Here is a 12,541-nt window from a genome sequence, read left to right as displayed (position 1 = left end):
ATTGGAAATACATTAATTATTGCAAAAACATGGGATATAGGCTACATCACTGGGCAACATATGCACATAGGCTACATAAGCTTTACAATAATAACACAACAAAACATATCAAGTATTATTATTATTTACATGGATATTTGAATGTTTCTAAGTTAGTATTGCAATAGCAGATAAAGGCTTTATTGGTTAAAACAAGTATTAGTGTTACTTTACTGCCCCCGCGTGGTCAAATAACTTTATACAGAGTTTAAAGCCCCAAGCAGAGACTGTATAGTTAAAAGAATAATTATTCCAGCAGGTGGCAATGTAAGCCTGGGCCTACGGCAGAGCAGTGTGCAGTCTGTAGTTATATAACCTCAACATACTTTTTATTGCAGCTGAAATACTTTATGCATCTTGTATTGGTACACAATGTAGCCATCAATTTGTTTAAATTGCTTTAATATTCCCTACTATTATTATGGAAACAGTATTGCAGAATATGGACAATATCATAAAGTGGCCACAAAGTAGAGTTAATGCAGTCTCGTTATATAGTATATCACCTATTCTATGCAGTCATGAGTGGCACTTATTAGCCCCTCCGTATATCCTCCAAATATGATGGACGACTTAGTTTTCATTCCTATCCCACGGGGCATTATTACACTGGGAAGGGGGGCGTGCCATTTTGCGCAAGGGACCTCCGCCGACGGGACAGAGCGTAGGCTTTGGATGGTGCTCTCGGATTGCAGTTGACAAGGAAAGTCATCTTCTGGACTACTGTTTCCAATACAGTTATGACGGTGCTAATGTAAAGTTGGAGACAAGCGTGATGTCCGGATAACACAGCGCCAGTGTGCATTTACGCACGTCGGACAGCCTGGAGCGCAGGATTTTAACCTTCGTACCGCCGCTTGGAACAGCCCTCCAAGTCTGATCTCCTCAGTACCGGACTGTCTGATGAAAGGTGGGATATATTATGGCTTCTGCTCCACCTGAGGCAAGGAAGTTTGCCCGGGGGCTCAACAAACCGGGCACCGCCGCAGAGCTGAGGCAGAGCGTCTCCGAGGCTGTGAGGACGTCAGTTTTGATGGTAAGAGAAAAAACTCCGCCGTCTGTTATGCACTCACAAGAAGACTGCATGCAGGTGCTTGCTAACTATGGCGTCTGTAACCCTAGTCTCTTAATTTATAAGCAGAATAACATCATTTATTTTAAGACAATTACTTGTATAGTTATGGTGACACTTGTGGTGCATTTTCTGCAGGGTGTCTTTTGTTACAACTTTCTCAAAGGAGTTGCCAGGTAACTGAAATATACACCTCCAGCTCTGGAGGGACAACACACACACACACACACACACACACACACACACACACACACACACACACACACACACACACACACACACACACACACACACACACACACACACAAATGCCTGCATACTTCTTTAATTCATCCTGTCACCTGAACCCCCCAGGTGCAACTTGCAACCAGATAGGTTCGACAGACACAGCTGAGTAATGGCTGCTGTCTCTCTCCATGGTCCCAGTGCGCTCACTGATCTTCTAATAAAGTCATGAAACTACGCCGACAGTTTAGTCTCAGTTATATTGAGACCTGGGAGACATCAAACCCACCTCAACTGTCAAGTTATATTGACATGGTCTGTGTATCCTAACATCAGTTTAAAACAGTGCCAGCACACTTAAGGTGAAGTATAAATTCAGTAGAATGAAACTTTACTAGCTGATATAATGTATGGCTGAGACTGCAGGTTTCTTTCAAAGGCCTGTTGTCACATGACCAGTGTTCAAGAGATCTGTTTAGTGCTAATGAGTTTGTATTGGGCCTGGGCATGGCTCATCATGTTACACTCATACTGTGCATCATTGACTTCTTAGTGCAGTGAAGCAATGGGCTAAGAAGCCAAGTGGAGCAGATGTTATACTTTTAGTTGAAATAAATGACGGGCGTGTCAATATTGCATTGAATTAACTAATGTTTGAACTATTCAAAATATGTTTTGTGCATTTTACATGTTTCTCCAATGTTGTATTGGTTCACTCTGGCTGCTCTTGCCAAGGGATTGTATACAGGAGGCAGATTACCAGTAGCAAATTACCAAAATCTCATTATCCTTCACCAGCCTTCCTCCAATGATCAGTGATAATTGTTTTCAATAGGGCTTAATTGGAGGCATTATGCTACGAAGACATTTCAGACTAAAAACGTCACTAAAATAAGGCAAAACAGTTGTGATTGGGCCTATTGATCAAATCCCTTGCATTTGCAGGGTGTCCCTATCTTTCAGTTACTCTCATCAAACTCTACACCTCCTATTTGTAACATAGGTTTCCTGTTTTATATTATTTAGTCTCAAAGTCAAGTTGAGTGATGACATAATGGTTTTCAGATGCTTAGTCGCACTACCCATGACAAGTAAACAAATGTCCCTTTAAGTTATTGGGGCAACTGTTCATTAAATTCAGACCGTATTAGCAGAAATCCGTACTTAAAGGTTTAAACTTTGTACTTTCAGATCACAAGGTATGCATCTGGGTCCCATTATGTGCCTGTAATAGTACTTCTGTGTGAAAGTACTTCTGCTGTCCCTCTATTTTAGACTGTATACTTATGGTGCAGCTGTTTCCCCTGCCCATTTGACATGGAGACTGACAGGCTGGTATGGTAAAAGCAAATATATATATAGTATACTAGCCATCAAATAATTTTGTCAACGGCTCAGATTTCTCCTAGGAAAAAGCAGGTTGGCTGGCCTTGGGTTGAGCTGTGATGCATGAATTGAATCCAAAAGGATGGAGGAAGTGTTTTGTCGATGAAGGATACGTTTTCATAGAGTCTCAAGTGGTACTCTTCTTCCAAGTATAGTGGAGCACATTCTATATGTTGTGTAATAGTAGACGTTTTATTCAGTTTTAATCCACATTGTGTGAAATGGCATAATGGATGTCATATCAGAGCCCTGCGCTGTGTTTAATAATGGATGAGACCATGGTTGGTGTCCTGGCTATTTTTAAACGTGCCCTCTTTCTCCTCGGTAACTCGTTGTCACACTAAGCACCCTGAGGGACTATCAATTATGAATTCCTGCATATGTGATAAATCATCTCAAATCAAGACTGAGGCCGGATCAGGCAAGTAAGCTGCTGGCCCCGCCATAGTTACTGCAGGCGTGGCTGGCTCGTAGCTACCTTAGTAAACAAAGTGCAGGCCCAGCAGTGGAGCAGTAAAGGCGGCCCCTGCGGCTTTAATAATCACTTCCAACTGCGGGAAATGCTTGCTTAGGGGTTTTATACGTCTGTATTCCCTCTCCCTGCGTGCTGAATACATTTTTAACTGATTTTTTTCATGCAAACACACATTTAGAAATGCATACAAACAATAACATTTTGCCCTATATATATAAGATCTTTGGCAAACACTTGTTAATACCTAACACGTCTTTGTTCAGCAGGATAATCTACACAACCTTTTTAAATAAACGGTCACATGACTTCACATCACCACCAATAAGCTAAAGGCGGCTAATGTTTGGCGTTATTATGTCTCATTTAGTCACAAATGTTTTCCACACTACGGGAAATGTCTATTTTTACGCTGGGTTTTAACTGGGTGTGTGCCATTTAGGTATGTACTTATTTTATGTCGTAGAACAAAGTGTACAAATCTTGGAAGCTTGTATTAGCTACCAACCTTATGTCCAAAAAAACAGTCAAACATTCAATAACAATTGACTTTGAGAATAAGGAAACAAAGTGTCAAAATGCTAGGACTCATCCCTGCATCACTCATTTCAGATCTGTAGGTCAAACTGGTATTCCACTAAAGATTGAACCCCACTTCAGGGGATTTATTCTGATTAGAGCATGAAAAACCCCGGCAGAGATAATCTGCAGATTTGCAGATGCTTTAGCACTGCTGACCTATATGTGTGTCATGATACGGGACCTGGGATGGAGCAGGGCGTTTGGTCGTCTGCTGGCTTTGTGGTGTCACGAGCTGCTGCCTCTGATAGCTGAGACTAGGGCTTTTCTGGCCGTGTGGTTTCCATGTCTTCTTTATTTAGGCTACCTCATACTCTGTGTCGTTCCCACCCTTAAATGCTGGCGTAAACATGCGCCGCCTTTTTGCTTTCATGGCCAGTCTGCCATGTGTGTGTTTGTGTATGTTTCCTGCCTTTGAGCCTTTATTTCTCCTGCAAGAAAACAGCAAGATATAGCATCACTGTAATACAGAGTTCCTACTTCATGACATGATTCTGAGATGTTGCCAGTTTCCACCACATTCAGAAAACAAGAATGCTCTGATCAGTGCTTTATAGCCTGCAGGCTCACAATGGAAAAGGTCTGTTCTTGTTTGAGTGACACATCGTTTTTATTGGATAGTTGCTACATGTTTTAGTTTCTTCTGCATGGCCTGCAGTGTTCATTTAAGAGAGCGTGTAAGGGAGATTTCAACTTATTGCAACATCTTCTGTGTTTGCAGGCTTCTTTTGTTGTTTATTGTAAGAATCTGCCTACATTTTGCAGACACTAACATTACATTTCATGGTTAGCAGGCTGTTTCACAAACTCCAAAAGATATTTTTTAAATAAATGTCTCATTACTGTGAAAAGTAAAGACAGTAAACAACTGAATTGTCGGATCATCTTTTTCATTTGTCCTAAAGACTAGCTGCCAATGTAATTACATTTCTGAAGCACTATGAAAAGTCTCATGATATAATATATAATGATTCATTTTACTTTATTACTTTAAAAGCTTTGCAGAAGTGTATGCACTTCTTTCGAGGCAACCCTAACTATGCTCAAAGGAAAACATCAAATCAGTTCCAAAGACACAGTCTGATTGACACAAACGACTCATTTTCGTTTAGTATAAAATGTATTTAAATTTAGGACACAGCCTTTGAAATTGGTAGAGTTCAACGTTGTCTTTAATTGAACCCCATTAACAAAGCAGTTGCTACTTCAATCAGTAGTCTGCAGCCAGGCTTGTCTGCAGAGAAATGGCCAGTGACCATAATTAATTATTCTGACCCAGTTGACACAATTGCACACCCAGTTCTCTGTGTAAAAATAGCAATTTCCCGTTAGTGTGGAAAACATTTGTGATCCTTTTGGCTACATGAGGATCCTTCCATGTGAAGGTTGGCTGAGATTATAAAATCAGAGCAGTTAACCTAGTTAGATTGCATTATAAATGAGGCTAAAGCCAGGTTTATTAAGTCAAGAAGAGTATTAAACACAGCCAAAATCCATGTTCTTTATTTCATTGGGCACAAGGCTCCTGTCCTCTAGTCTTGCAGATTACCTGCAGGCCTTTCATGATGCACTCAATACCAAAATCACACGAGCGTAACCTAGATTCTGCAGCAACGTTCATTATTATTAGCCTTATTTCAAGTCCCTGGTGAAACCATTGGCACATTTGTCAGAGATGAAGAGAATCACAGCACTATTTCAACTAAAAGAACAATAGGAACATGATCTGGGTCGATAAACAAGTCACAACTACTCTCCCTGCTGTGGACATGGGCTAATTCAATATACTATTGTGTATTATTTCCATTCAACATATACATGTATCCAAACATCAAAAGTAGATGTATTATTTTTATAATTTGTTTATTTCTTTAATTTATATCCACAAATCTGCTATACATATATCATCTCCATCAACCTTAGCTTTTCTTATTGTTAAATGCAAATTGGAAACTGTTAACATGCTACCATGCTAAGCTACAACGAACCTACAGCTGCTAAACATCAACATGTGAGCATTGTCAGTTTGAGCATGTTAAGCTTTAGCTGAAAGCACGACAATGTCTAAGTACAGCCTCACAGAGTCCCTGACACTTTGCATTGTCATTAGAATGAAAAAAAACTTGTGTTAATGCCATGTAATCACTAAAGATTCCCCTTCATCTACATCCACATGATTTCCCATACATTCAGACTTAAAGCTCTGAGTAGATTAAAGCTCTCAGGCCTATTTTTGCACAACCAATCCCAGATTGTTTTCCATGCGCCTTACATCAAACCTCTGCAGTGAAACGTGGCTGCCGTCTTTGAAATCATTGCTTTGCTTTACTCTTGGTCACATTACAATATATTTTGGGCAAAACTTTCACGATTACGTGTCCCTACGCTGCATTTTCGTTAGATTTGTGTGGATATGTAGAAAGTGAGGTAGATGAGGCGAGGAGTCTTTTTTTTCTCCAGTGAGTCATGGTGCTTTAGTGTTGTTGCAGGGTTAGGAGCCGCCTGTGGGGGGCAGCAGTGATGCATGTGTCATACCTAAAGGATCATGCTGTAAGCATTTAAAAGACAAAGACTTGTGCTTTCTCAGTCCAGTGGAAAGGAAGCATGGTGTGGATGTATTTGTGTGTCAGCATTTACTTATGGCACAGGACTTTCAAAGTGATTAGTCATGGAATGAATGGTCTAATTTAGTAATTCCCCCTATAAATCTGAACACACACTCTGATATATGCAGCTTGTGCAGCTTGTGCAATGACGTTGTGTTTTGGCAGAATTAACCCTAATTTGTTTCTTTACTCTCTCTAACATAACAGTGTGTTGTTGCCATGATGACAACCTTAATCTCTCATATATGTCGTTAGGAGTTCACCACATTTTGTTCTACCAATACAACAAAGTTTGTGCAGCAAATTTATGATCAGGGAGAAATGCTCGAGACTTAAGAGGATTAGAGTATGAGCATCTGAGAAGAGCATTATTATTATATCTGCTGACTGAGGGCGATTTCATCTTGCTCCCTGTTTACAACTCATTAATGGGTTTTGTGGGTTCTGATGAAATCATGTTGTGGTCCGGTGCAATCTGTGGTCTCCACAGTTTGCTGATGTCTGTGAGAAAAGGTCACTGGGTGCATTATGGGGTGCAGTTTGGATTTCATTAGATGAATGCGTCCTCTAAGCACAGGCCTAATGTAATGACATTGTTCAAAGAATGCTGTTGAGGCTTTCTTAATGAGCATCAAACCACTGCAATGAAACAAACTAGCTCGTAATGTCAAAGGGGCGCTCCACCAATTATGATTATTTACTACTATTACTAACTATATGAAGATGATATGAAGCTATTTTATTTTGACTTTTACTCTATTCGTTTGTGCTGGGTGTTTTTTCTTATGGTACAAATCAAGTTGTTATATGTATTTTACATTACACTATATTTTACACTTCTAAGGCACTGTTTGCATTTTTAGTTTAGCTTGAGCCAAAATGATTTAAATAATGCATATTTTAAAAGTAAACTACTTGAAAATTCACTGCAGTTAAGAATGAATCCATGGTCTTTTAAAAGTAAATTATTACATTTATAAAAATAATTGTGACCTCCATTCTGACCAAAATAATTCTTATTTTTGGAATTACCATCATCAAGCTTAAAGGTCTTGAAATTATTCCACGGCAACATTTCAGCATATACTGTATAAAGCATACATACCTTTGTCTGATTTGCTATTAATGGTCCCTATAAAATCCCTCCAAATACTGCTTGGTGCTTTTTCGAATGATTTTCCTTCTGACCAATTTGCTGCGTCATGCACTTAGAAGTAGGTGAAAGTGTCTGATGAAATATTTACGCCAGCAGCCGGAGAGAAGCTTCATTTAAATGAGCCTTACATAAAGAAGCCTGTATTCCTCCAGTTAACACCAAGAAAGATGTGAGGATGCTGTGATGTTAATGAGATGATATGCAGAGGGTTGCCAGGTTTGTCCTATGACGCATCATGCTTGATGGATCAGTCGGACCAAGTGTTAATGGCTGTGAGCCTGGCACGGCGGGACAAGGGAAGTTAAATCATTCCTTTTTATGTCTTGGAGGGCATGTAAATGACATCAGAAAGATGACTACATCGCGTGTAATTTAATGGAAGAAAGAAGAAGGAGGGAAAGAAGGCAGAGAGTAAAACATTGTCTGCTGCAGCCACTCTGTGTGTGTGTGTTTGTGGGTGAGTCTGTGTGTTAACCGGCTGCTTTTACCGTTGACAAAGCATGCGGAGTCACAGAAATGACTAAGCTGCGAGCGCGAGGGAGGGAGAGAGCCCGCTGGGAGGAGAGGAGAAGGGAAGGTGACAGGCAGTGATGGAGAGAGATGGCAAGGCTGAGAAAAGAGGGAGAGAAAGCAAAGCAGTGAGGAGAAGCGAGAGGGAGAGAGCGAAGTGAGCGCGCCTGTGCATCCTCATCCTCGAGCAGAAGGAGGAAGGAAGAGGAATCGGAGAGTCTACGCCCTGCTCCGTCTGAATGAGCAGCTTCTCTCCTCCATCCCCGCTGAGCTGCACACAGGAGGATAGGACTTCCTTGGGCTGGGATTTGCTTTGGAAGATTGTGTTTTCAAGCAGAATGATTGGGAATCCTTGAGTGACTTTTCAGTACACCTGTAAGATGCCTTTCTGTGGGAGAGGTCAAGGTTGAGAAATACTTGGAAATTAAGGCGGAGAGTTTCGAAATCAGGCTCATTTTTTCCCTGCATGGTGTTGGCAAGTGTTTGGTGGCACCATGGGATGCACCACCAGCGTGGTTCTGTTGGAGGGGCTGCGCTCCATCCTTGAGAGGAACTGTGTCTACATCAAGGGGGCGGTGGAGCTGGGGGCTCTGGAGGAGGAAGAGGAAGCACTGAGTCTGAGAGGATCTCAACTCTTGTTTCCCAACAATGCGCTGGTAAACCTGCTTTGAAATATTACTCATGTGGGTCATTTTCAGTCATTTTCCACTATTTTCCAGTTTAAAAAGATACAAAAAATGGTTCTCCACTTGCTAGAGTTACAGTAGTTTCTATTGTGTATCTAACACATATACTATTATGTCTTTCTTGAGGTAAAAAATGAATAATTTACCAATAGACTTAGACCAAATAGACCAATTAAACATGAGTTGCTGCAAAGATCAGCGGAATCTTGGCTAATAATCGCCCTAATAGACTCCCCTGAGGAACTCGACCTAGAAGTCAACTGTATCTTCAGTGCCTCCGATCGCACAATTACTGGTGCATCACATCAAAAGCTCAACATTGGGCTGCGATGAGATATACGATAAGTCTCAGGATTAGTTTTTTCCATAGTCAGTTGTCATATTGTCTCCCACCCGGATTTATGCTCTGCTACTTTAAGCCACTTCCCCTCAAGTTAGCTCCATTAGCCCACGGCCTGCCCTGTGTTAAATCAAAGGGAATGAATGGACATCATTAGCGAAGGGGTGAAGTATGATTGCTAGAGCACACAGAGTCAAGGACATTCACTATAAACCATTATCACTTTTGGATGCAGGGTCCCCTCTAACCTTCTCTTGAAGACAACAATTCAATTCTGCATCCATTCCATTCTCCAAATTATAGTTCAGCTGGAAAACAAAATACGTTTTCAGAGCAGTGCCTTGGACTCACAAGCAAAATGTAGCTTTTTACATTTTAGTTTTGACATTTAGAATGCTGGTCTTGTTCCAACTATGGATTATTAGTTTGTAAACATACAAAGAGAAGACTGAATGTATATACATGTTCTATGGACTAATCCCATGCAGGGACTTTCTGCGCCTCAGTAAATGTTGCCGTACCGAACTCTCTGCACCTCAGAGAGCTCTGACATCATAGAGAGTGTGGAACTCCCCTCTCTCGTATCATATTTAACTTGTCCCACATGTTTTCCGCTGCACTACCTGGAGCTACAGAAATATGATGTTGACCACAAGACAGAGCGGCTCTTTGCTTCTTTGATTAAAGGATAATCTGTTTGATGGGCAATGGTTTTGACAAATGAGGGTGCTAACTACGCGTGTGTGTGTGTGTGTGTGTGTGTGTGGTGTGTGTGTGTGTGTGTGTGTGTGTGTGTGTGTGTGTGTGTGTGTGTGTGTGTGTGTGTGTGTGTGTGTGTGTGTGTGTGTGTGTGTGTGTGTGGTGTGTGTGTGTGTGTGTGTGTGTGTGTGTGTGTGTGTGTGTGTGTGTGTGTGTGTGTGTGTGTGTGTGTGTGTGTGTGTGTGTGTGTGTGTGTGTGTGTGTGTGTGTGTGTGTGTGTGTGTGTGTGTGTGTGAGGGGGACGTTTCACCTCTTTTCAGGCAACACCCTCACACTTTCTCTCCCCAGGGTGCCTGGAGTAATGGTCGGCTCCCAAACATTACGTCAACCTGCCCTTATGCAATTCTCAATAGACTTGTGTGACGCTCTACGTCTGGGGCGGTGTGTGTGTGTGTGTTTGCCTCTTGGGAAGGGTGTGGAAGGCTCACATGTCCTAATGGGTTCAAGCTGTGTAAAAACAAACGGACGCCATCCTAGTCATTCACTCTCTCTCTCTCTCTCTTCTTTTTTGTATTTGTATGTCATGCTCTTACGCAGATGGTCGAGTAAACTAATTTGCACTCCCATCATACACAGACCCTGGAGCTATCGCTGGCGTAGAACCAGCGATAGCTCCAGGAAGCGTGATGGCATGAGAGAGCGCTGCAGAGATGTGGGTGAATGAAGAAGGATGACCTCAGTGCAGCCTGGGTCTTTGACAAGAGGCTGATTATCACGCTGAGCTGGTGACGCTGTCACTGAGGCCTGGGCAGGAAGGCAGGGACGCAGTACAGTCAGCAGATCTCTACACACTCAGGCCAGAGGAAAGTCAAATCACAGAGCTGCATTCCATTTGCTTTAAATACTTCACCCCCAAAATACCCTTTCGAACACACTGAGTTTGCCCATTTAGTTTAATCTCTCAGTCCAATCTAGGAAATGAGTTTGGAAGAAGGAGCATGTTTGTTTGGAATTTGGACTAGTCTGCAAAATGGCTTGAGGGACAAGTAGCAGATGCCAAGACGCTCAACAGAATGATTACGAAGGTCTTTTTGTCCCCCAGCTATAAAACCTTTGAATGATATTGAAATATTCAGTGGAATCTCATACCTTCTCATCATATTGCTGCTTGGGCTGATGCCCCTCTTGCGTAGTATCTTAACGCATAAAGTTTGTGCGTGTTTAACGTGGTAACAAGTGTTTAAAGTTGTTAAACAGTCGCAGTTAGTTTTGGGCAAAAAAAACGACATGGTTAAGGTTAAAAAATGATCTCGATTTACGTTAAAATAACTACTTTTGTTAAGCTAGTCTGTAGCTTACATACACTTGCTATGGTTCTGCTGCTCCATCCATGACGGTTATTCCTGTGGCTCTTAAATTCTGTTCCACCTCACCTCACCAAGTTAACCAACCTTATTTTACAGCTTCCCGTATTTTAAAATAACTTATTTCTCTGAATGGTACATTTCAGCGAGTCCCTTTGAAGTGAGTACAGTTAAAACAAGTTATGCAAATGATGCTCTGTGCCTCACACATCAGAGAGCCCTGCTGTAAAATCACACACTTGCACACACACACACCCTTTCCCGCCTTTGTGCTACATTTTGTTAGGAGGGATGGCGCTGAAACTGCACCAGAGAGACAACGGCCTTTGAAGTCTTCCTGACCCGTGGCATGTCATCCCCTCTTTCTGACATCCCACCTCTCCCCCCTCTCACCCTGACTGCACAGAGCCCCAACTTCTCTTCCCATAGATATAATTGCATTATGAGTTATTACCCATGCTTGTGTAGTCAGAAAGATTCAGTGGCTTGTAAACAGCGCTGTGGTTTGGGAGTTGTGTCCAACGTAGCATAAGAGAGTCAGGATTTGCATAGATTTACCCTCAGTAATTCCTTATTAAAAACTCTAAATGTCATCATTCTGAAACACTCTCTCCGATAGAAAACAGCTGAGCCACGGCGCCTCAAAGATTAAAGGATAGGGATCCTCCTCGGAGAGAACGCTGACTGCATGGAGAAACAAGGGGCAAGTCAACCCGTTCCTGAAGCAGCAGGCGAGTGTGTGTAGAGCCGGATAAAGGGGGAGAGTGTTTGAACTGACCCTGCTGTGAGTGCCCGCTGCAGCGGATACACCGAGCTGCAGTTCAAAGCTGAACAAAATATCAACGGGGAGTAGAACTTTATGAACACAGATTGAGTGTCTAAAAACTGTTGCTGCTGCTTATGACAGTTATTTTTAGAAATGTCAACAGTGTCGCAGTTTTTCAATCCAATGTAGGATCCACAACTGTTTGAGGTAACGTAGAGGATCGTTCTGTTCTGACATATAATCTGATCATAAACAACTTTAAGAGCACTCGGCCAAGGCTTTTTCCATTAGTGAAAAATAATGCATGTATCTTTTTTCAATTTAAGCCAAAGCATTGGGCGTTCTTTTTTAGTAACAGTACAATATGCACATTTTCACTTGAACTATAATTTATTTTAAAGTATGCAGGCTGCAACATTTTTACATCCCCTTTTAATGCAGTTCGATTTTTGTGCTTTAATTCCCTATACTTTATCTGCTGACATGCATACCTATACCGACATATCTGAAATGACCTAATATTGACAGGCTCCTCCCTTTAATCCTCTCTAAGGTAGAGCTCTTTGGCTAATACAGCCACATGCATCGAGTACATCAGCAGTAATACTCTATTTATAATCCGTTGTCAGAGATTCACTAGC

General features: G+C 41.6%; 1 protein-coding gene across 5 annotated transcripts in view; it reads left to right on the top strand.

The window, feature by feature from the left end:
* dock9b (dedicator of cytokinesis 9b) overlaps positions 1-12,541 on the top strand; it is a 54,122-nt gene that overhangs the window by 9,964 nt on the left and 31,617 nt on the right. For 3 of the 5 annotated variants that reach the window (XM_034151107.1, XM_034151103.1, XM_034151100.1), the window contains exon 1: positions 602-1,075. The exons of 1 other annotated variant lie outside the window; for it this stretch is intronic. In XM_034151107.1, the coding sequence (XP_034006998.1) occupies positions 962-1,075 (114 nt within the window). In that variant the 5' untranslated portion in view covers positions 602-961. Of the gene's footprint in view, positions 1-601; positions 1,076-12,541 lie in introns of those variants that run through there. One more of the 5 variants, XM_034151104.1, reaches the window with a different exon arrangement.

This window comes from Trematomus bernacchii, unplaced genomic scaffold (genome assembly GCF_902827165.1).
Source record: "Trematomus bernacchii unplaced genomic scaffold, fTreBer1.1, whole genome shotgun sequence".
Taxonomy (NCBI): Eukaryota; Metazoa; Chordata; class Actinopteri; order Perciformes; family Nototheniidae; genus Trematomus; species Trematomus bernacchii.
This window is presented reverse-complemented; position numbering and strand designations above follow the sequence as displayed.